The sequence below is a fragment of the Podarcis raffonei genome, chromosome 2, assembly GCF_027172205.1.
Source record: "Podarcis raffonei isolate rPodRaf1 chromosome 2, rPodRaf1.pri, whole genome shotgun sequence".
NCBI lineage: Eukaryota > Metazoa > Chordata > Lepidosauria > Squamata > Lacertidae > Podarcis > Podarcis raffonei.
In genome coordinates this window covers 82,965,051-82,989,575 of record NC_070603.1, presented here as the reverse complement: position 1 = coordinate 82,989,575, position 24,525 = coordinate 82,965,051, and the positions used below count along the sequence as shown (strand labels likewise).

Sequence of the window (24,525 nt, the reverse complement as noted above, 5' to 3'; positions counted from 1 at the left end):
TCATCCTGTTGTATCCAAAATGTTAGCCAAATTAACTTTTGGTGGTCCAGGTCCTGCTTAGGACCAGCACTATGCAAGCATTCGCATTTTAAAAAGGTGTACATAAAATTGCATCTCATTTGGCCTAATATTTGGAACAAATTGAAGTTCCTAGTTTGCAAGGCCAGCTCCTTATACACGCCATTACTGTAATCAAGTCTTGGATTCCTGCATAAGCTCCAGAGCTGCCCTCAAGCAGGGTTTCTGATCCTTTGGCAGTCAAGTCCAAGCAGCACTAGAGCAAGACTTTAGCCAGGAGAAAAGCAGAGGAAGACAGGCCACCATTCCAGTGACAGCAGTTCAGCCAATTCAATAGCCAAGTGGCTGGAAGGAAACATTGTAGAACCTATACAAGTGACAGTTTCCCCAGGAGAAGGGTTCAAGGGCCACCTGAAGACCACTGTTTATATTCAAGCAGTGCTGCTAAAATTGCACGACCACATCTCTAAGTATTGTCGGTGTTGGCGTAACAGGAGAAGCTTCTTGCCCAGGAGCCTGAGAGACTTGAAAAATGAAGAGGGCCATCCAAGCTAATGGAGGGTGTAGGAGCCAAGTCCACTGCTTCCTTCAACAATATTAAACAATATAAAAACTGGATCTACAACTGCACTCAAAATTCATGCACGGTGAAATTAGGGAGACCATTTTGCAAAATATTCTCCAGGGGAGGACTAAGATACTCCATTAGTTCAGGCTACTGAACTTTTCTTTGAAAAATTGTCAGAAAATTGTTTGTTCGTATAACCATGCCATTTTATTTCTGTCTACTACTACGCTTAGCAAATCTGTGGCAGCTTCTGCTTTCTGTCATTTATGTCAAAAGGGAAGAAAGCAAACCATCCAGATATTTCTTTCCAAAATGTGACTGTAGAAGACTCTTTAAAACCCAAATAAAATAGAAATATTTCAATTGGGGGGGGGAATTGAGGCGAGAAATGAGTTGATAGTGCACAATATATTATAAACAAACTATCAAGTAAAAATAAGGTTTCAATTGATTCAAAGATAGTACGTCAATGCTCTCTTGGTGCTGTTTGTTAGAAAAAGTAAAATCCCATCTGAAGTTTTTGACACATGTGATGGCTGTAGTAGATTATGGCAGTAGAAGTAGCAGGGACGTGGGTGGCGCTGTGGTCTAAACCACAGAGCCTAGGGCTTGCCGATCAGAAGGTCGGTGGTTCGAATCCCTGCAATGGGGTGAGCTCCCATTGCTTGGTCCCAGCTCCTGCCCACCTAGCAGTTCGAAAGCATGTCAAAGTGCAAGTAGATAAATAGGTACCGCTCCGGCGCTGCTCTGGTTCGAGAGAAGCGGCTTAGTCATGCTGGCCACATGAAACTGTCTGTGGACAAATGCTGGCTCCCTCGGCCTATAGAATGAGGTGAGTGTGCAACCCCAGAGTCGTCCATGACTGGACCTAATGGTCAGGGGTACCTTTACCTTTACCTTTAGGATACAGTGCCATAGAAGATGGGTGGCTTGAGTCCTGATCCTTAGACACTTTGCTTTAACAAGATCAGGTGGGATTTGACCATTTAGAGCAGGGGAAGCCAACATGGTGCCCTCCAAATGCTTGTGGATCATCCCTACCCATTGGCTATACTGACTGGTAGTTGAAGTCCACGAACATCTGGAGGGTACCACATTGGCTACTCCTGCAGTATAGCATTTTGAGAAACAGTGGCCAAGTGTAGAAAGTTAAATTGGTCAAGCAGGTAAAAGGGATCAAAACCAGCAAGTAAGGGAATATGCAAGTAGAATTATAAACTGAAACAGAAATGAATGCCTTCAGTGTCCCTGTTGAAATAAATATGGTAAAAAATGGGCTGGCTTTATTCTAAGTTTAATCATATTTAAATTTATATCTGACTTCCATATTTTTCTGCTTAATCCAGTAATGTACATAACATCTGCCTTAATGTCTGCTTTTAAAAAAATAACATTCAGCTGTTCTTTTATTATATTGACTTGATTGAGGTTAGTAGTGATGTTGCCAGGGTGGGTTTTCACAATGTAGTATATGGTATATTTGAATAATAAACAATAATGCAACATCACAATGTTATGCGTATTTATTCACAAGTAAGATTGTCCCTAACACAAGATACATTTCAGAGTTAGCCAACTGCAGAAATCTCAATACTGAAAAAAGTAATTCATAAAATATATTTATTTACAATCCCATATTGGTGTCTTTCAGGGATAAGATAATATGTATTAGATGACAGTAGTTAAAGTAAATATGGTAACCTGTGTACACAATCCATCAATTATTGCTACTTTTTAAATCTCTGTTAATCCCAGTGATGGTTTGTTGAGGCAAAAGAAAGAATCTATGCCTGACGCAAAAGTTGACTGTGACATAAGCTGGAGTAAAGAGGAATGTGAGTAGAATTCTGCTCATACGGTGATCCTGTTCCAGCTTCTTCTCTGTGCACCACACCCAAAAAGCAACACCTGAAGGCTGAGGGACATTCTGCAACAGTGTGGAATGCAGCCCATGGGGATGCAGCAAGAATAGGCCATAAGTAGGCACCTTGCATTAATACAAGGCATCTATTGATGTAAGCTATACTGTATTCCTCCTTTTTTAAAAAAAGTTGCTTTCCCCTAAAAGAGACTTCCATTCCCTACGTCCACCTGGTTTCTCAGACCACTTAAGCATTTCTTTACAATTTCTGTGGGCTTGAACTCAGCTTATCATTGCAAGATGGCCATGGCTTTGTGTGTGTTTTTCTTTCCGTGCACCCGAGCTACCTGCATCTTGATCTGAAAAAGCCCAGTGAAAGAATTTACCTCATGAACTGAAACACAGGAAACAGGGGAGGCTGACTGCCGAGCACCTGAGATTAGCGCAGTCAGTTTTTCTTTCTTTCTTTAAAAGTAAAAAGATTTCACTTAAAAAGAAACATGACCAGAAAAACCAGGAGCACAGTATGCAGCCTCCCAATTCTCTCCCATGAAGGGTTCAAAGATATGATTTGTAGAATGAAATAACAGAAATCACAAACACCCTTTGGTCACCTTGGAAATAAAATAGTCACAAGAAACCCCTGTATCTCACCTATGAGCATTGCACCAATATTTCCTCTCTCCTTTCATAATTTTTGAATGTGATTTCTCTTGTGATAAATTGGTCAAGAAAAAATTCAGGGGGCATTTTTGGCACCGCATTAGTATACCATGCAGTAATGGCTTGGATTGACTTTATGTAAGAATATACTTGCCTTGTTAAGTTATCTCATTCTTTGTCATGTTGTATCATATACGTCTGTGCCTTCCTGAAAGGAAAGCTTTTATTATTGTAGTAATTACCAATATGCCTGTGATATACATGTCGGTTCAGAGGTCAGCGTCACGGAGATCTATGGCAGCTGCTTCCAGGTAGGTGAGCATAGGATTTCAGCCTTAGACTCTTTCTGCGATAGTCTTAATTGGTTTTTATATGCAAACCATTGCTGTTGAATTGTACAATCCACTTTTGATTCACAGTTGCAGTTGGATGTACGGAATGACTTATTATATTCTTGCTTTTGTTGCTTGTGATATAACATAGCTGTTGCTTAAATTTCATAACATTTTCTTTGAAAACTTTAATGCCTTCATCATTGAAGATCGATGTATCTTCAGTTGCACCACCGTAACTAACCGTTTCTTCTTTCATTCCAATGCTAACACCTTCTAATGTCTGGCTGGCAGGATGATGAGGAGGGAATATGGGCCTAAGCGGTTCCTATAAGCCAAAGTTCCAGTTTTGTTTTGAGGGGTGAGATACCATTTTTATTCTCTATTTAGATGCAATTTCATATTGTCTGAACTGTGAGCTACATGGACAGGTGTATCTCATGAACATTAAATACCGTAAATGTTTTCGTGTCTATCTGGAGTCACAGGTTGACAATAGTTTTGAATAGTTGTGGATGACCATAATTAACTGTGATTATTCTGATTTGTAATGGTATGGTGCCATGTTATTGAAGATAAATGTAAGATCCCCACCACCACCAATTTATTTACGGTATGTCCTTTATTGCAGTTATCAGGGTTTTTGCCCTCAGTCAGATTATACCAATGATGATGGTATGTAAATTGCACTGAAGTGTCTTATTTGGTGCAACTTACGAGATGGCCATCTCATTGGCAAATAATAATTCTGCACAAGTAAAGTTTGTCAAAAATAAAAATAAGGTGATTATTTCTGATGTAGGGGAAACGGCCACTTCCATTCTGTAGTGCTCTAAAACAAACGGGGCACACTGAACTTTATAAACAGGAAGAACATACCTTGTTATGTATTCAGTATAGGAATGCTATTGTAGGTGGGGGAGGGGCACTCACAGAAGCCTCACCACAGTGTACCTGTGCATATCGCCCTGTGCTTTAAGTCTCCACGCATTAGTGTGGTGAGTGGGGAACGCCTGCAGGAAGCCTTTTGAGTTCATTTGAAAGTGAGTAGAATCCTCTGTTTGTAGCCCGTGATAAAGCATGGTCCCTGCTCACCTGAGGCATTCTGCTTAACTTCAAGGCAGTGAAAGTAGAAGCCCCTTTCAGACTTTTATCGCTTAACACAGGGATGAATGGGGACTTGAGTGTGCAGGGCAATGTGCACAGGAGTGGGGCTTCTATGCCCCCATCTACAGACACAAAGAAAATGCCTTTTATTCCTATGTTTAATGAAAGCATGGAAGTTGTGGAAAGTTGGTGTATATTGACAGTTCTGTCCTTTTGACTGGAAAATATTTTTCAAAGTATCATTGGGCATGGAGGTCAGCAGGGATCTCCAACCTTAGGCTGGCCTGGCTGGCCAAGCCCAAAATTGTAGTCTCCAGCCCCCACCTCTTCACCACTCAAGCCCTGACCAGCCATGCACTGGAGCTTCAGTGACACTACTTTGGAGGGAACGGCCTTTGTGGAGAGGATCTCTGAGAGTCTTCAAGTAGAGGGAACCTCCCCCACCACCTTTTTTGTGGCTTGGCAGCCACTGAGAAACAAAGACTAGTGAGGTGGTTGCCAGGCTGTTCCAGTATGGTTGAGCCAGCATTCCTCTCAGCTTTTGAGCTGGGGTGGTGACATGGATTTCCATGAAACTGCTAAGATCAGACAAGGAAGGGGAGAAGCTTGTACTGCTGTGCTACTCCCACATACTTCCTGTTGGTGCCATATACTGGCATTCTGGTGGAAAAGGTGGGGAATTGGGGGTGGCAGGAACACGGGCAATGGCAATGGGTGGAATTAAACTACAGATGCAATGATGCAGGATTGCTGGGGAAGCATCACAGAATAACTGATAAAGTGGGAGGACGTGTGAATGGGTCTTTATAAATCTACTTCAAATGCACTTTTAATGTATCAATGACACGTTCCTGAATAAAACAGAAGTCTGGGTGGTCCCTTTGGCTTCGATAAAGCAGGAGTACGTCAGTGGGAAGATTAAAGGTTACTGATCCTTCAGTTCTTGTACAGTGTAAAATATGGGGCTGGTTAAGAATGAATTGCAACTAAGGCCATGTGTATGTTGACTGGAAGTTGTTGACTTAGTAACATTGATAATTTCTGGGCTTTATTTTCAAAGTGACACATATTTGTGTTCTTGTTAGAGAGGGTATTTACGAACATATGGTGTGGCTATCAAAACCAGAACAATATTTGAATGTATAGTTACATATTACAGATATAAATGCAAATTGTATGTTCCATGAGATGCGCTACTAAATTTCACACAGAGAAGAAAGAGGACAATCCTATATACAGTTAAGCATGTGCAAGCGTCGCTGAAATTAAGATGTATATATGCTTGCTTAATTGTTTGTTGGAAAATACCCAGGTTATATGTGGTGGCAAGGTTTGCCAGCACTTAAATTGTTATACTTTAGCTCCTGATTTTTCTCTCATCTACTGTTGAGAAATATATTGAAAAGGAGCCCAGCTTTGTTCATGTGATTTTCTGCTAAATGTCTGCTGTTTGTTTTTATACAATACTATGTGTAATTATAAAGCTTTCCTTACGAAGGAGTTGTGCTACTGCAATAAGCATTCCTTTTGCTGCTTTCAAGCAACGGTCTGATTTTACATCTCATTGTGTGCACATGGATGCACAAAATAGATTTTTGTTTGCTTTCCAGGTGCAGAAGTATTTGGGCAAAACAGCCCATAGGATTCCATTCCTTTGTTGGGTTGCCAGTGTAATTTACACCATATTGTTTTATTCCAGAATCTTGATGAATATCTTTTTTGCTATGCCAACAGGAGCCTGGTATGAATCCAAAGCTGGAAGAAGCAGCTTTCATTTCCCCAGATTATTCTGAAATGTAGATTTATTTATTATTTCCCCCATTCTCCTTCACAATGGATGTGAGGCTTTCATAGCTTTGGCTAAGACATTAGACGTTTGCTGTAGTGACCCTTTCTCCTCTCCCAACCACCAAGAGCACAGGCACTTATGTAGAACATAACTTTTACTGAGTAAATATTCTCAGTATTTATTTTCTTGTTGTTACAGGAGATAATCAAAATTTATCTGATGAATTGTAATAGTTTTCTATAAGGTTTATAAGTTTAATTTTAGATGTTTTGTAAGCCATCTGGAGCTTTGGAGGAGGTGTGGTAAAAATGTTTTAAATGAATATAGATGTGAAGAATAGGGCATTGTGACCAATCTGTGTGTTATGATTCTGAGTCTATTCTAAGCCAGGCAGATGCAGAATTCTTGCCCACCAGCAGCATCTGGGGGAAGACCAGTGTTCACAGCTGCTGGGTCAGCAGGAATAGCTGAGAGTGTTTATTCCATCTAATGCTTGTTCCATGTTCTGCCGCACCAATTATATCTGGTGGATGTTATGTGATGGACTGTGTTTTAGTAAGGAAGAAGAGATACCCCATATTCAGGGCATCTAGGGAAGACTTTGTGATGGGTAACCGTTGAATCAGGTGAGGAGAAAGAATATAGACACCTTACAACTATCTGTTCACCTGGTCCACCACTCAGTTGACGTTCTCAGGGTTGCCATATCAGTTACCCGTTGGGCCTATAGATTCTGCTTTTTCAGATCACCAAAAGAGAAATCTCCTCTTATCCACAATTTAGTTCTGAATAACTATGTTGACCTGGCTTGCATCACTGAGGTCTTAGTGCAGTGGTAGATGAGAATGGTGACATTTATCTATCTCAGTTAAGCCTACCAGTTACTCAGCGGTGCAGCAAGATAGACCCAATGGGGAGAGAGGTAGGGTTGCTATTGTCTATCATGACATTATATCCCTTGCTTGGCACCCTACCCATCAATCCACTGAGTTTGAATGCCTTTATTTGATACTGGGTATCAGGAACAGGACAGTGATTCTGTTTGTGTACCGCCACCCTACTGTTAAACAATCTTCCTGCCTGAACTTACTGAGGTGGCCCTACATTTACACGGGAGTCTCCAAGGGTTAAAAGTTGAGAGGGAAAGTGAAGAGGGTCAAATCTCTCTAGAATGTTCGTGGTTTGTTCAAAATCACAAAAAGAAGTTTATGAGAAAGTACACCATAGATTAAAAAATGTACCAACAGGACCATTTATTATTAAAATAACATTAATATTTATTTGAAATCAAGTCTCCTCACCTGGAGTACTGTGTCCAGTTCTGGGCGCCACAGTTCAAGAAGGACACTGACAAACTGGAACGTGTCCAGAGGAGGGCAACCAAAATGGTCAAAGGCCTGGAAACGATGCCTTATGAGGAACGGCTAAGGGAGCTGGGCATGTTTAGCCTGGAGAAAAGGAGGTTAAGGGGTGATATGATAGCCATGTTCAAATATATAAAAGGATGTCACATAGAGGAGGGAGAAAGGTTGTTTTCTGCTGCTCCAGAGAAGCAGACACGGAGCAATGGATCCAAACTGCAGGAAAGAAGATTCCACCTAAACATTAGGAAGAACTTCCTGACAGTAAGAGCTGTTCGACAGTGGAATTTGCTGCCAAGGAATGGGGTGGAGTCTCCTTCTTTGGAGGTCTTTAAGCAGAGGCTTGACAACCATATGTCAGGAGTGCTCTGATGGTGTTTCCTGCTTGGCAGGGGGTTGAACTCGATGACCCTTATGGTCTCTTCCAACTCTATGATTCTATGATTCTAAGTTTAATTGAAAAAGGTGGGTTTATATTTAGAAAAGGTTTTTAATACTGGGATGTCAGACCAATGCATTTTTTTGTGTTTTGTTTTTGTTCTATTACTAGGCAATGGCTTATGATAGCAAAAAGAAATGAGCAACCATAGCACATCTTTACATAAAATGTTAAACATATTCATATTACATCCACAAAGTTATTAAGGAGGACTACTTGGTTTTGAAACCAAGCTTTGCAGCTAATTTCTTTGGTCTCACCAACATCTCTGGCCAACCATTAGGAAGCACCTTTTTTAAAAAAAAATCAGACGTGATGACTTAAGGCAATGTAGGTTCTATCATACCAGGTTTGATTCTCTGGAAAAGCTATTTCAGCCTCAGGGAGGTGACTGAACATACTGTGCGCAGACATGGATTTCACTTACCTTCACTTCAGAAGATGCCTTCACAGAACCCTCAAACTGCTCTTTAAACTTCTCCAAGTTCAAGAAGCAATTTGCAAATTGACACAAGCTCAGTTTAAAAGGGAACCTGGGGGGCATTTATCCTGCTGAAAGCTCTCAACTCAGGAGAAGTTTTAAGGGAAGTTTGAGGCTTCTTTGAGTAGAACTTCTAAAAACATAACTCTGAGAAAACGTAGGTGTGTGTCCAGAATGTGTGTGTGTTCCCTTCTGGATCACATCCTGTACCTCGCATTAAATTGAACAGATGGTTTCAGCTTCTAAAATGTAAAATCTCCCAAGAGGCTCATGAATATATTGGACATGATCTTCAACAGACTTCTCCAATCCAGTGAAAAGAACAAGATTCCAAGAAACCAACTGTGTCTTGTGTATAATTAAATTCAGTTCATATTATATGAATGACAGACCTTTTTTATATTACCAGAGGGACACATTTACATAAAAAGAATAATGAAAATGAGAGAGAGAAACTATAGATGTTCACAAAAATGATCCATTCCTCTATTATTAAATTAAAGAGTGGGAAAAATAATTTTAGGATGCAATAATTTAATCTGTACTCCAAATTCATTTATTTCCTCTGTCCTTCTTGTACTTTGTTTCCAGCCACAAATTTTGGTTCTGGAAATGCAGTATATTACATATTAATAAATACTCCATTAGATTTGCTGACACATTTGTTGAATTCAGAACACTTGTATTGTAGCACATCTTCATTCTCTCATGAGAGGATCATAAAGCAAGAAAGATTTAACTTATTAGAATGCTATTAATATGATAAATATTTATATAAATATAAATATTTCCGCAGGCTCAGTCGGACCTGCTTGTCTTTCAGAAGCAGAAACTTTACAATACAGTATATGTAAGTAACTCCCTGCTATATTATAATAATCCATTAGCTCCTTGCTTGTCAAAGTAACAGGATGTGCAGTCACTTTCAGTAATTAACTCACCTGCATATCTTACGGAGAACTGTCAGAGCTGGATCCAGACTTCCCTGAAGTCTCTTGAAAAAGACAGAAAGTTTGCCTTGATCACTGCAAGAAGCATTTGGATGAATGCTGTATATCATAATTTGCTTGCTAAGTGCCACCTTGTCTAGGACTGGAATCAGAATTACTAATGCCATTTGATCCATTAGTCCCCGCCCCCCCAACACACACACAGATAGTACTTCGTTATGTATGTAAAGCTAAGTGGTTCTGAATGTTTATGACACTTTGTTTGTAAGCCTGGTTTGGAACATAGGTTCAGTGGGATCATAACACTTAGATGATATATGATGAATTGAGCATCATTTCCCCCATAAATTCTTCTGAAGGCAGGAGTGCCAAACTAAGAAATACTTTTACATACCTATAAACCAGTAGGCAGGTTGCTCTGTGAGTACAAAAACAGGTTCAATCCGGGAGAACTTTTTATTGAACAACTAAGTAAATCACACAAAAATTGAAAGCTGATTGTTCTCAGTATCATTCCCCCCCCCCGGCCCCTAGGCAATCCAGACTTTTCGACTATTTGTAGGTTAGGGAAAGGAGTTCACAAATATAAATCCTATGCTTTGCAATATATATTCTTCTGTCAGGTCTATTTCTTGTGTTGTTTTGATATGTAACTAGGTGCAATAGCAGCGCTGGTTGGTACACCTCCAGGAATGTCTCAGGATGTGGTGGAATTAACTACTGCTTTTCTTCTTTCATTTACCTTGAACTTCGACATGATTGCATGTTTGAGAAAAATACTCTGTACAAATTCCTGCTATGAAAATCTTTGTGATTACAAAGGGTGTTTCCCACTTGCCTTGTATTGTTTGCTGCTGGCACAGATCTTGCTCAGAGAGATGACAAGCTTTTGCTTTTGAAGCAGAGTCACATTCTTTTAAAATGGTGGATGAACTACGTTTTTGAAGTCAGTCTACTTCAGTAAGAATGTATTTTACAGGACTTCTATCAGTGTGGCCTCTTAAACTCTGGGGTGCTGATTTTTCATCTGGAATAGTGATTCGAAACTTAATCCGCTTGAGTTTTGTGTTCAGATTTAATAGTACTTCACACCTCTTTCATTTATTATACATATAAACAGCCTATTTTCCAACTCTGGATAGGAAATTAAATCAGGAAAAGTTTTTTACTAAAAAGTTCAGGGAAAAAAGGTTTGGCTTAAAAAACCTTTTTGGGAGGGGGGCAGAAAGAAGTTCTGAAATTGATGTCAGTTTGGGAAAAATTTTTTTCAAAGGGTTAATGGAATGGGCTGACAATTTCCCCTGCCACAATAGCAGGTTCCCTCTCCCATGCTTTATGCCTAGAATGAAGCTACTCTAACTAGATTTTCATGTACCTGGTAATTTCAAAAAGGCTTCTGTCAGGTCAGGTTTATGGAAGCCATTCGTGTCTGTTTCTCACTTAAAGCCGAGCAGCAGTTAATGGTGGTGGGTGGGGTCTATAGAGAATCAGCAACAGTATCCTCTTGCTGGTGGGGCATTTACATACCCTCCAACATGATGTGGCCCAAATTTGGGACACCATCTTCCGGGTCTGCACTCTCGCACAAATCACGTAACCCGTGAGAGATTGCGAATCTGGAAAAATAGCTTTTGGGGGGCACGGTGCCCATAAATGCTCATTTTGGGGCATCATGCAAGATCACGGACCTTAAAAACAGCTTGGAGGGGGGCAAGAACTTGGCCCCAAGTGGCCACCATATACTTGGGGGGGGGAACAGGATGTCCCCTTTCTTCCAGTGGTATGCATTTGCCAGGATGGAGCAGGGTGAGTTAGTAGTAGAGTCAGGGGCATGAGAATTAAGAAAATTCTCAGGTGGCACAGCCTTCTTTTCCTTCTTGTTGTTTAACCAGTATTGCTGCGTGTTAAAGATAACAGAGATGAACTAAAGTAAAAGAAGAAGGCAGAAGGAGGCTACAACACTGATAAATACTAGTTGTTGGAAACTGTGGGGGGGGGAGGGTGCTATTCTGCTCAGGTCCTGCTTCTGGGTTTCCCACGGTGGTCACTGTGAGAACAGGATGCTGGACTAGATGGGCCATTGGCCTGATCTAGCAGACTCTTCTTCAAATTAGCAGCTGTAGATCTCATACTGCAACATTCAGGAGAAATTATTTACTGTCTTCATTTCATAAAATCAGAACTGGTTTTGGCAACTTTTTTTAAAAAAACCAATTTTTTAAAAAAATGTTTATGGGAGATGCCAGGTTTGTTTAGAAGAGTTTGCATCTGATTCATTCATTTATTTTTATCAAAAGTCAAAACTGAATTTGGCAGCTGCACTTTGGGATCAGCATGCTTAGGACTGAATTTGATACTCGGCAGAACAGAAAATTAGTGAAACTTCACATTTCCAAATATGCTGCGTGAATGAAAATTTTGCACTGTCTCAACTGCTTTGGTTGCTGTGGCATAAACATTAGTATTTTGATAAAAGATAAACTTGGAGCCCAGTCCCTGAAAAATGTGGCGGAACCACATTATGTTGGTGTGCTCAACTGGTCCAGAAACTATGGTAAAAGCTTATTCTATACAATTTCTGGAAATTGAGTCAGATCACCATTATGATGCTATTACCAAGATGCTTGTAGAGTAGACCCTGGCTTTGATGATAAAGGTATTAAAGGATTTCAGTCACACACCAACTTTATGTTGGCACTCCACATGTAACCAGTGAAGCTGCTTATGGTTTCCAAAGAGCTCCTTCGACGTGTGCAAATGCTTCCATATTCACACTAGAGTTATCCCCCTCCACCTCTCTTTTTAACCACAGCACTTGCTGCCTTAAGAGGCTCTTCCCAAAATTCACATGAGCTTTGGGAATGCTTTTTATGCAGTGTGAGGGATTTGGTTTTGGAAGGGATGCTTCTGGAGCCTGGCTAGGCATGCAAAATCTACCACACAGAACTTAAAGTGCTGCATTCCTAAAAGGAAGCATGCAATCTGATCTTATGCATGTTATTTGGAAGTCAGTCCCACGGAGTCCAGCCAGTCTTACTTCCAAGTAAGTTTACTTTAGTCATGTGTGTCTTAAAACATTAAATTTAAGCAATTTCTTTTTCTAGATACAAGTATAGTGTTATATGTAAAACCACTTATTTTTATCATTTAAGATAAATATTTTTGCAGATGTTTTTTCAGATTTAGTAGTTTGGGGGTGGGGGGAAGCATGACCATATTAAAACTAGTATTTGTAGCATTCAATGGAGTGGGTGAAAGCTGGAGGAAGGAGTCAGAACTGTCCAATTCATTTTTCTCATAAAGTGTGTGGATGCCAGTTCTGTGCAGAAAAGTATTCTTACAATATTGCCCGGAGACCTTATAGAATGTGCAATTTTTCAAGTGGTATAAGTGTTTGTTATGTTGAAACTTTGCTATTATATTTGGGGTGGGAGGGAATAACTCATGCAGAAATTGTAAGGGATTATTTATTATTACAAGGAACATCACTGCTAGGCTTTGTTGCCCATGGAGCATCTCTTGTGTGGCAGTTTTCTTTCTTTTATTCAATGTGCTCTGATGTTATGGCATCAAGTCCACAAAGCCGTTGACCCCCAAAATGATTCAAACTAGAACTGCACTGATTTCCTTCCCCCCGCCACACACCACAAAGATTTTCAGGATAAAGTGTCCTGAAAAGTACCATATGTATTTTTAACAGCTTCTTTATCCCACTCTTCTGTTTCTCCTCCTCCGGTGCTAATTGGGAACCACATAGCAAGCGGTGACGTCATGGTGCTATGTAGCCAATTGGGAATCACATAGCAAGCACAATGATGTCATGGTGCTATGTAGCCAATTGGGAATCGCAATTGGGAAGCACAATGATGTCATGATGCTATGTAGCCAATTGGGAATCGCAATTGGGAAGCACGATGATGTCATGGTGCTATGTAGCCAATTGGGAATCGCAATTGGGAAGCACGATGATGTCATGGTGCTATGTAGCCAATTGGGAATCACATAGCAAGTACAATGATGTCATGGTGCTATGTAGCCAATTGGGAATCGCAATTGGGAAGCACGATGATGTCATGATGCTATGTAGCCAAACAGATTTGTAGCAGTGCCACTGAGGGCAAACAAAGCAGCATTGCCCACACTTGGGTGAGAGGAAACACAGGAACACCTTCATTTTCTCATGCTTCGAGGATAGCCCACAAAGTCACCCCTACTCAGCGTGGGAAGACGAGGAGCATGCTTGGCTGCTTTGGCAATTTGGGGACACATAGTGTTTACCCCTGTTCCCACAGAATGGGCAGCTTTGCCCTTGTGTAAACAATCCCCATTAATTGCTAGAAGGGGGGCAGGTTGTGTGAGAAAAATATTTCAAAAGTACCCTCTGTTTTAGCTCACCTCTTCTCTGCAGCGCAGTCTAACACCTAATCCTTAAGCTGTTTGATCCCTTGGTGTTTCTTTGATGTTTTGAAGGACAACCCCCCCCCATTAACTTCAGGCTGTTGGGTTGGTGCCAGCAAATTACATTTTATTGCCATTGTGCCTGGATGCAACTCTAGTTGACAACTGCCCCCACCCACTGCTATAGGGACACAAGGGAAACAGCTGTTCTGTTTTAAGTAGAGATGGGTGGAGTGGACCTGTGACATCACATCTGCTGACTATTTACCTATTTACCTAGTACCTTTCTGCATGCGGATCTTTACTTTCCTGCTTGTGAATTGAATGTCCTTAACCATTTGTGTGAGGCTCAGTGACTTCAACTGTGAGAAGCTATTCCTGCAAAAGCAAAACTGATAGTTAAATTACTTTTCAATTGGTTGGACAGTACTTCTATTCAATTTTACTATCAGAGAGTCCATCCAGCTGCTCAGGACTCAACTAGACTGGTAAAGAAAAAACAATTTATATGTGTTGTATGTGCGATATAACATTGTACCACCAGATGACGATGTGGAGTCCCGTTTTTCTCTACCTGTTTTCCCTGTTTAAGTTTACAACACTTTAAACTGAAACACTTCTTTGATGTGTCTAGATCCAGCCTCTGTCTTTAAAAACTGAAAACCAGCTTTTTATAACGAAAATGCAAGTACTGGCAATGCATACATTAGTTATTTTGGAAATCTTTGGCTTTTTTGACTTTATCAATTCCCTCATTTTATCCTATGACATCAAATGCAATGGGTTTTCTTGCCAATTGGCCATTTACATGTATGCTTAGGTTAACAGCACTATTGACACTGCTACCAGTTGGCTCAACAACACTTATATCTCACACCAAGTCCTGGCAGCACTCAAGATTAGGTCCAAGGCTGCTGACCCTCTGGTCAGTGCCATGACCATAGGGCTTAGTCATTTAGGGTATCTTGAAATTTTACCAAGGGGGATAGTTGGACCAGTACTTGCAATACTGTATACATCCAAGAATGTTGTAAATCTTGCCCCTCCTATTGAAATGTCATCTTCTCTGTCATCCCTCATCTGCAACAGGGCAATGGATATGACATAGGAGGGGATGGTCCTTAACAAAAGAGAGGCCATGGCATCTCTTCTTAATACCTGGAAGTAAGGCTGATGCTAGATTTTGTTAATTGTAAGAATCAAGCCACGTCTATGAGAAATTGGAATTAACTCATTTAATTGCATGTACAGAACTTTAAAACTAGGAACGTATTTGTTAGGTGGCAAATCCCAATGGGATTGAATTAAAGAATTATGCCGTCTCACAGATCTTAAATTTTTACTTTACAAGGATTTACTAAGGGTTTATGAGTTGCTGTAGTTCCCTAAAGCTTCCCAATTGTACCACTTCAGCTGCTGAGGCTGCCAAACAAGAACAGCTGGTAAATTCACAACCGTATATATTTCACGTAGATTTCCAGCCAAAACTCTCCGTCTCCTTGAGGGACTATCCAGTTGGGATTTCAATTTAGTCCACTGATGAAGATGCTCCTGGCTCTTTCAGTGACATTTATTCTTTAGAAGTTATTTCATCTCCTTTGCTTTTTGGTAGGCTCATCACATAGAGCAGACTTGTATTAAATAAAAACATTAAAAGATTGTCCAGTAGCACCTTGCGGGGTGAGCTCCCGTCGTTCGGTCCCAGCTCCTGCCCACCTAGCAGTTCGAAAGCACCCCTAAGTGCAAGTAGATAAATAGGTACCGCTTTATAGCGGGAAGGTAAACGGTGTTTCCGTGTGCGGCACTGGTGCTGGTTCACCAGTTGCAGCTTCGTCACGCTGGCCACGTGACCCGGAAGTGTCTTTGGATGGCGCCGGCTCCCGGCCTCTTGAGCGAGATGAGCACGCAACCCTAGAGTCGGTCACGACTGGCCCGTACGGGCAGGGGTACCTTTACCTTTACCTTTACCAGTAGCACCTTAGAGACCAACTAAGTTTGTTCTGGGTATAAGCTTTCAGATACACTGAAACAGAAGTCACCAGGCCCTTATATATAGTGGGAGGGACTTGTATGTTAGAAGTCTGTGCTTATATAGAAATGAATGGTTCTACTTACTTCTTTCCAGATGATTCTTAATAAGTTTAGGTGGCAACCATGATAATTCGTGTATGGAGGGGCTGAACGCATTACCTGGCTACAACCACAAAGTGGCAATGAAGGGTGGGAGGAAGTCCTACCTTCTACTGGAGATCCTTGCTTGGCAGTAGGGAGGATGTAAAAAGCTCTGAGGCTGTATCCAGAGCATCCGGTTCAGGCTAATTGCCCCACTGACATGCCCATGATGGTCACTGCTGGCAATTCCATGAGAACCATGTGTCAAACAGCTCTTTGCAACTCTATCTCTTCTCCTTGCTAAAACAATGCATTATGGTTAACAGAATGGGCACCCTCCCTTTCAGATGTTCTCAGTGTCAGCAGTCAGGCCCTGCATGTACTACTCTGCCACTAATCACAGAGGGCCATAGAACTGATAAGTATCCAGCCATCTGAAACACTTGTCACTACCTTTTGCCAGAACAACTGTGTTCCAGTGCTGCTGATGGTGGTGGTGGGAGGGTTACCTTCCTGCTTGGCAAAGAACATTTTCGTCGTCATCATCATTGTTAAAAGAACTCACATACCGTGTTATATTGCAAGAAGAAACATCAAGGCAGTTCAAGTGGATAGCTTGGTTGGTTAGAGCGTGGTGCTGATAACACCAAGGTTGCAGGGTTAGGGTTCAATCCCCGAATGGGACAGCAGCATATTCCTGCATTGCAGGGGGTTGGACTAGATGGTCCTCAGCGTCCCTTCCAACTCTGCAGTTCTATGACTCTATAAACAGCCAAGAGCCAGATAACAAGAATAAAACTAATTCTGAAAATATAGCTATATTATGATAATATAGCTACTTGTAATGAAAATGCACAAGAGATTGAACCATCCAGAGTTAAAATATATAACAAACAAGCCCATTAAAACAGCAAAGCAGTTTAAAAAGATGACCGTCCTGCTTTGATCGTTGTCTGAAGTCAGGAGATCAGGGAGATGCTTGTCTAAACAGGTATGTCTTCAATTACTAGTGGAATGCCAGTACTGATGCCCCCCCTCCATCTTTCAGCAGGGAGAGCATTCCACAACGCTGGTGCCAGCAGTAAGAAAGCCCCAGTTCCTTGTTACCAGTTCATGATAATAATCTAGCCATGGAAAAACTAACTGGGTTCCATTAGTTGGTCTTAGTTGTCCTTACAGGGCAGTGGAGGGGGGAATGGTGTTTCAGGTAACCTGGTCCAGAGCTGTATAGGACTTTGATTGTGAGTAAAAGGATCTTAGAACTGGTTTGGTGCTTAACAAGCAGCCAGTGCATATCCCTTAGCACAGCTGATGAGAAGCACCACTCAGCACCCAGCCTGCAGCAGTCTGCACCAGCTGCAGTGTCTGGACCAGCTGCAAGGGCATAGTAGAACCTGTACCCAGTTAAGAAATACGTTACATATCCACTTGAGTAAGCCAGTGCTTCAAGTGTGTTGAGATTCCTTGCAGGACACTAGTTGTATTAAGATAATAAAGGAAGCCTCCATCGACTGGGCGACAGGTCTCTTTGAAGCACCATTTACAGGGGCAAGGGGTAGGAAAGTTATAGTTTTCAAAAAGGAAAAAGTTATCAAATACAAGGTGTGGTTTTTTTTAAAAAAGAAAATATTAAAAAGAGCTGAAAGGCAAAGAATCCGCCCCCCCCCCAATGTTCTGTGATTGATGTAAGGCATCGTGGCAAAGAGCTGACAACTAGCTAAAGAGCTAAAATGTTCAATAAAGTTCACTACTGGGAAGCTAAATAATTGCTTTTCAGAATTATTTTTTACCTGAGTGCTCCTTTTGGTTAGAGATTCATGGGCTTAAAAAACAAAACAAAACCCAAACCACCCAATTTTATGCATTGCTACTTCAGCTTGCCAGTCAAACTTTGATCTTATTTTGAAGTGTTCAAAAGCTGTCCATGTTTCAAGATTTTGGAAAATCTGATCTTACAGGTTTAACTTAAATATTGTTTCCATTTTGAAGTCTGTCATGTGGGTGCACCACAAAGAGTGTTTGGTTTTAGCCTTGATGCCTTGGGTGGTAGTATGCAATAAGTAACAAAATACTGGGAATAAAAGAAATGTCCTGAAATGTATCCCTCCAGCTATTGCCCAGTTGAGAGACAGAGAGAGAGAAAGAAAGAGACAGGATGTAAAGTAAAACCAGCATTTCTCCCTTTGATCAAAGGAGAGATTCTCCCACCACCCAGCAGGCGATTAACACATAAGTAAATTCTCTTGTAAAAGCCATTGACTGGAGAAAAGCAAGTATCTGCTTAGCACCTAGAAAGCAAACTTTGCTTATCCGGTATGCAGCTTTCAGTGAAAAAAAAAGAGCATTCCCTTTCCAAGTTCAGGGTTATAAGTGAGGCTTAGTTGTCTCAAAATACTGTCTGTCAGCAAAGTGACTTATTTCCCTATATAGTTTGTCTCTGGTGTTATATGACAGCTGCCATGTTTCTAAAAGGGAAAACAGTGAGTTAGTTCTTCTGGCTGAAGCGCAGAACATGTTGAAATTCATTTGGCACAATCTATTTACATGTATTTTCATATTTATTTTCACTATTGGCAAATGACATTTCGCATTCAGTGCATTGTATTTGGTGGGATGAGCGGAATAATCGGTTCCATTGTGGCGCTGCTTGCAGCCCGTTTTTATTATGTAGCTTTTTGAAGTACTGGTAAGTATCCTGACACTTGCCCTTGACTTGATGTCATAACTGTCAATCATTTGCTGCCATAAGTGGCCAGGCAATGTCCTGAATGTCCTCCGGACAATTCTTGTTTGCATTTCTGTTACAAAGGGCCTGCCATTGTTATTACACCTGCTAGTGTTCAGTGTCACTGACCTCTCATTTAACGCACAATCAAGGGTGTGTTTTTTTAAAAAAAGAATTAAACTGGCACCCAGCCCACTTAAATTAGAGAATTTGTCATGCGCTACTATCTGCAACCATGAGAAGAGGATAAGAATATTACAAATGCCAATCCACTGGAGTATGCCCTTGATACTGTCATGTATTGTTCACTGATTTTTTTCCCCTGAACGCCCTTGCCTCTTCAAGTGAATGATGTCATACGTACCCAAGGGCCAGGGTCATTTTTGTTCTTGTTTTGGGTATTATTATCTGTGTCTCTGTCTATCTGATTGTAATTAAGATAATAAGACAACACAATGGGAGGAATTCAAGGTAATGCTAAGCAGCTCACTCTATCAGCTCAAGCATTTTTGCTTGTCTGATAGAATGATCTTCTCCCTCTGCTCTGTTTATTGGGTTCATTATCCCTCTCTCCCTCTGTTTATTGGGATTATTATTATTATTATTACGTGATTTTATATTGTGATTTTATGCTGTAACTGCCATGAGACTTGCTGGTATAGGGCGGTATACAAATGTAATAAATAAGAATAAAAAAAATACTATTCTGGGGGTTCTCCCAACTGCAGGGTGTGTTTGCAGGAGGCACATGGGGGGAGGAGAGGGGAGAAAAGCCCTGTTATGCTAGCAGAAGTCATTGTGTTAGCAGAAGTCATTGCTGAATCTGGCCCATTGTAAATGACAATGGAATGAAGTGTGGAAGTTAACATTAAGTCAAAATAGGGAACTGGTAAGAAACAGTTCGATAGAAAAACTGCTTAAGGTGCACCAGTAGAACACTGAATGGGGATCATGGCCATTATTGACTCTTTTCTGATGAGTATGAGGAACTGAATCTCCACTGACATTAAAATGTGCAGTTTATGCATGGGTTGAAGGAAGAGCCTCCTCCATCTCTTGCTCTGTTGAGTGTGGGATGGCCTGATCCATGTAATCATTATTACTCAAAATGAGGGTGTGCCATAAAGATCACACAGACGGTACATGTCAGCCCTATGGGGATATTTTGGGCTATGTGCACATAGATCCATTTCCACATTAACTTCAGGACACATGTGCCAGGGGGATCATGCTACTTCTCCCTTGCTTCTCATAGACTTGACATGCTTTCAGATTGATGCAAACAAGGCAAAAGACTCTAGGTGAACATTTTGAGCAACTTGCCATTGATAGATTTTTTGGTATGGAAAAGTTCAGAAAATTAGTAATTATTATCTGTTTTGTTGCATGCTGTTGAGGAATAGAAATTTTATTCTGCTAGTGATTTATTTTGGGGAAATTGTATAAAACAAATTATTATTTAATTCTTTCACCAGCTGCATTTACATCATAGGTTTATACCCTGGAGAATGGCTCTTGAATGTAAATCATTGCAGCAAGATTTTGGCCTTTCCACTGCTAAGAATCAAACACAGCGAGGAAAGAAGAACATATAGGAAGCATAGAGCAACTCAGAGTTCCTGTTTAGGGATAGAGCTCCATTTTTATGTTGAACTTAAATCAATTTTTTTTTATTTTTAAAAAGCTAAATTCTCCAATGAACTTCCTTTAGTGATGAACTACATCAACACAATTACATCGTTTGGCACATCTGGTAATTAAATATTCATTTATTTATCTTTTAATGGCCGTGTTCAAGGATTCCCCACTTCCATCTTACCATTGGATAGAATTATGATCAGTTTTGCAGCTGTAGATTCTACACATGACCTTGACTGTTGCAGCAATTAGGAACAATTGGAATGTATTTAAACTTGATTTTGATAAAGTAAGAATGACAGACACTGGTTTTCAGCTAAACATCCTCCTAGTAACTGTTTCCTCACAATGATGTACTTTCCATTGTCTTTCCACGCTTTTCTATTACACTGCTAGAGGACTTCAGCTCTTAAAATCTTATATGGGATGAGATTGTTCAGTGGTAATTTGACAATATGCAAGTGAAGATCAGAAGGGGAATTTTAAATGATGTAAGTCACCCAATTTGATTGAAGCGTGACTTGTGTGCTAGACTAGAAGAGAGGTTTACACATCTTAAGTAGTTTTTTTATTAAATATCTTGATTCAATTATTTACACTTGTTACCCAACTCATTATGAGGAATTTGAGGGTAATGCAGGGGTAAAATCAGTGCTCCCAAATCAGAAAAGCATGAAACTGAATCGCTGTAGAGCTTTTTGTTATTGTTCTGTGATCCATCACAATTTGTATCTAAAAGCTTCTTGACATTAAAGACCAGGTGAGTGTGTTGAGGAAAGGGAATTGAGGAGGCCGGGGGCGGGGGGGGGGAATATCTCCTATCCACATTCAGTTCTTTGAATGTAAAAGCGTTTCTTTGGGATAACAGCCAGCAAGTATTAAATGGGTACATTTGATAAATGCAACACACACACCTTGAGTGATTTAACTCCAGTGACCAATAGCCAGCTCAAATAATATATATATAAGCAACACCTCCAAAGATGCTTTAAAAAGTGCAGTTCTGCAGCTGTGAGGCAGCTACTAAGAATGTACATACTCTTGCTGTCAGATTAAAATCTATTGTGTCCAGATATAAACCTCTATAATCACACAAAAACGTGTAGAAAATGTGTCCTAGGAAAGCAAAGGGAAACTAAGGAAAGAGGCCCAGAAGCAAAAGGCCCTATACATATTGGAGAATTTCCCTCTTTGATGTGATAGAAAGCCACAAGGAGGCATCATGCAGCCCTACCTTAAGCACCCAAAGTTCCCATAAAATAATAAGGACCAAACTGACTGGGCCTGATACTCCATGAGATGTGATGTTGTGTGTTGGTCGCACCTACATGAATCAGAAGGAAGGGGTTGTGGTTAGCGGGCTTTATAAGGCTTGGCAATTTCTGTGTCACCTGGAAGACAGGACACCTTCCGGGACATCCTGTTACCTCCTCACACTGCTGCCTCTGTCCCACCCCATAGGGAGTCACCTACCACCACCACATGTCTCTACCTCCTCTGGGGAGCAGCAGGAATAATTTGGAACACTGTTCCTTTCACAGCCACTTCGGTGCATTCTGAGGTCTGTGCTGTCATTACTCCTCTGGCCTGGAATTAATGTTCAGGGGGAGGGCATGGAATCCAATGTGCAGCTCCAGTGACAGGACCATAGCTCCTGACAGTCCTGCTTCCGTGTATCAGGGGTTCATCTCCTGCAATGAGCAATCTTCCTCCTCTTTAGGGGCACCCCACCTGCATTGCTGTTCCAGGACAGGCCATTCTGCTCTTTTGAGAAGTTCCTCATCTTGCCCCGTAGCTTGAAGTATGGATAGGTGGGCCTCAAGTTGCTGTATCTTCTCTTCCAGCAAGGCAACCAGCTTGCACTTGCTGCAGGTGCAGTTTTGCACATTCTCAGGCAGGAAGTCAAACCTGGCCTAGGTGTTGCAGGTTGGGACATTGTTGGGACAGCACTCTGGGCCTCCACCTCAAAACGCCCTCACAACCACCCCTGCGTACCAGTCCTGGTCACAAGCTCCCAGAGGCTGCAATCAGCTATGTAGAAGTGCTGCTGGCTACTAACTCTTCCCCCAGCTCCCTTCCTCGTTCAGCCTGGCTTCCCTCTCCTTTCACTCGGTGTTCCTGGGAAATGTAATCATTCTATAAAGAGAAAATGAGAAGATTGTTACCTGCAGTCACACCACTCATTTTCAGCACCAGCTGCCACTACCAAAAGAAATATCCCTCATTTATACAGAGCAGCAGGTGGTATTATAGAGTTACCTATCCAGACCAGCTGTATTGTTGTTTTTGAAAATCTCTGCAAAAGAACTTTGACACAAGTGCATGTTTTCATTTGCTTTTCAACAATGCTATTTTATTTAAAACGGAGAGAGGCAAAGGGGAAAAAATGGAATTGAGAACCGAAAAACTCCATTAAGTGTGGCTAAAAATTATGAAGGCATGTGTTGCTCTGCATTAGAAATATGCTGTAGAGTTCAGAGCAGTGTTGCTCATAGGCAGTGCTTTTTTCTTTAAAAAAAATGTTTAGGGGTACTCTCATTTTCCTACTCATATTGAAATACTGTCCCTCAATGAGGCCAGACTTAGATTCACAATACGTTTAGGGGTATGCGTACCCCTACATCCCCCCAGAAAAAAGCACTGCTCATAGGTAATCAACTAACACTTCGTTGATTTCCTGTGAACGCATAAGATATGATCTTAAGATGCTGGAAGGAATGTGCTGATTAAAAATATCACTTGAGGAATTCATATTGAAATTTAAATAACAGGGCATTAATACAACTATCTTAAGATGGACAAGGATCTTTTTAAGGGTCTGATAAAAGGCATTTCAAGGGAAGGAACCAATAGTTTCCGGAATTGAATTTGGAGAGCATATTTTATTCATTATTCTCATCAGTGCATAATCTGAGAAAAATTGCCTGTTTGACCAAATTAAGGGAGATGTTATTAAGGTATTTAGGGGTGAGGAGCCCCTAAATACCTTAATAACCCTGTAGTTTCATTTACCTGCTGGTTTTATGCTACTTATAGAGCACCTTTGGATGATCTGCCATGTTCGTTCCTGCCTTCTGACCTTTTGCAAAGTGTAGCCTAGAGTCATGCGGACACCTGTAGGGTGTTGATGCTTTGGGAACAGTGACTGAATAATAATAATAATAATAATAATAATAATAATAATAATAATATATTATTCATCTCTGTTTCAGAATAGTCACTCAGGGGTGATCAGGGTAGCAACCCTTTTTTGGACTGAGGTCCACATTGACTTATGACTAAAGTGTAAAAATGGGTGTTGTGGCAACTGTGGTTCTCAAGTTCATGTTTTAAACTTTTTTTATAAAAAAATAGGAGTGGTGAGTTGGATGTTCCAAAACCCCCCAAAAACTTCAGGTATCACGGCACATAACCCCAAAGAAGTGGTACAAAAGCCCTTCCGGCATCACTTTATCGGTGGGAGACTTCTTAGAAGCAGTCAGTGAAATGTTGTTGTTTTCTTTTTTAAAAAAGAAAGAAAATACAACATTTTTTTAAAATGGAAAAATGCCGGAGAAAGCTGGGGGGGGGGGGATTCACAAAAAACTTTTGGCATCGCAGCATCCTAGCAATACATCTATCACCATATTTTAGGCTCATGAGGATTCCTTTCCACCTGTCAATGTCTTATTAGCTGGCAACTTTATTGGGTTTTATTGAGGGATGAGCAGGATGTGTATGCAGCCTAGCTCACTTGTTTGAACTGTCTGGACTAAAGTTACTTGAATAAAGGGAGTGTCAGGATAACCTTCCTTAGAATGCAAGACATCTGAGACTGCTTGAGTTCCCTTGATTGCTTTGGCTGTAGTCTTCCAGCAGCCTCCTGTAAAAGCAAGCAAGGAGATGATATAAAAGGGTCTTAAGGCTGCACTTACAGCTGCTTTTTCCTTGCCTTGCTCCGACCTTCCCTAAAGTGGCTTTTGCCCTGAATCCTGCCTGTTTGTTCCCCATGTGCCCTTAGGTTTTCAGATCAACCCTCCCCAGCTTCTTGATGCCTAACTCTGCTATGCCACCCACATTTTATTATTGCAATGAATGTATTGG

General features: G+C 40.9%; 1 protein-coding gene across 10 annotated transcripts in view; it reads left to right on the top strand.

The window, feature by feature from the left end:
• Positions 1–24,525, top strand: part of ERC2 (ELKS/RAB6-interacting/CAST family member 2) — a 527,327-nt gene that overhangs the window by 389,896 nt on the left and 112,906 nt on the right. For 3 of the 10 annotated variants that reach the window (XM_053377861.1, XM_053377863.1, XM_053377858.1), the window contains one exon: positions 3,737–3,803. The exons of the other annotated variants lie outside the window; for them this stretch is intronic. In XM_053377861.1, coding sequence (XP_053233836.1) covers positions 3,737–3,763 — 27 coding nt within the window. In that variant the 3' untranslated portion in view covers positions 3,764–3,803. The remainder of the gene's footprint in view (positions 1–3,736; positions 3,804–24,525) is intronic. 10 annotated transcript variants of the gene reach the window in all.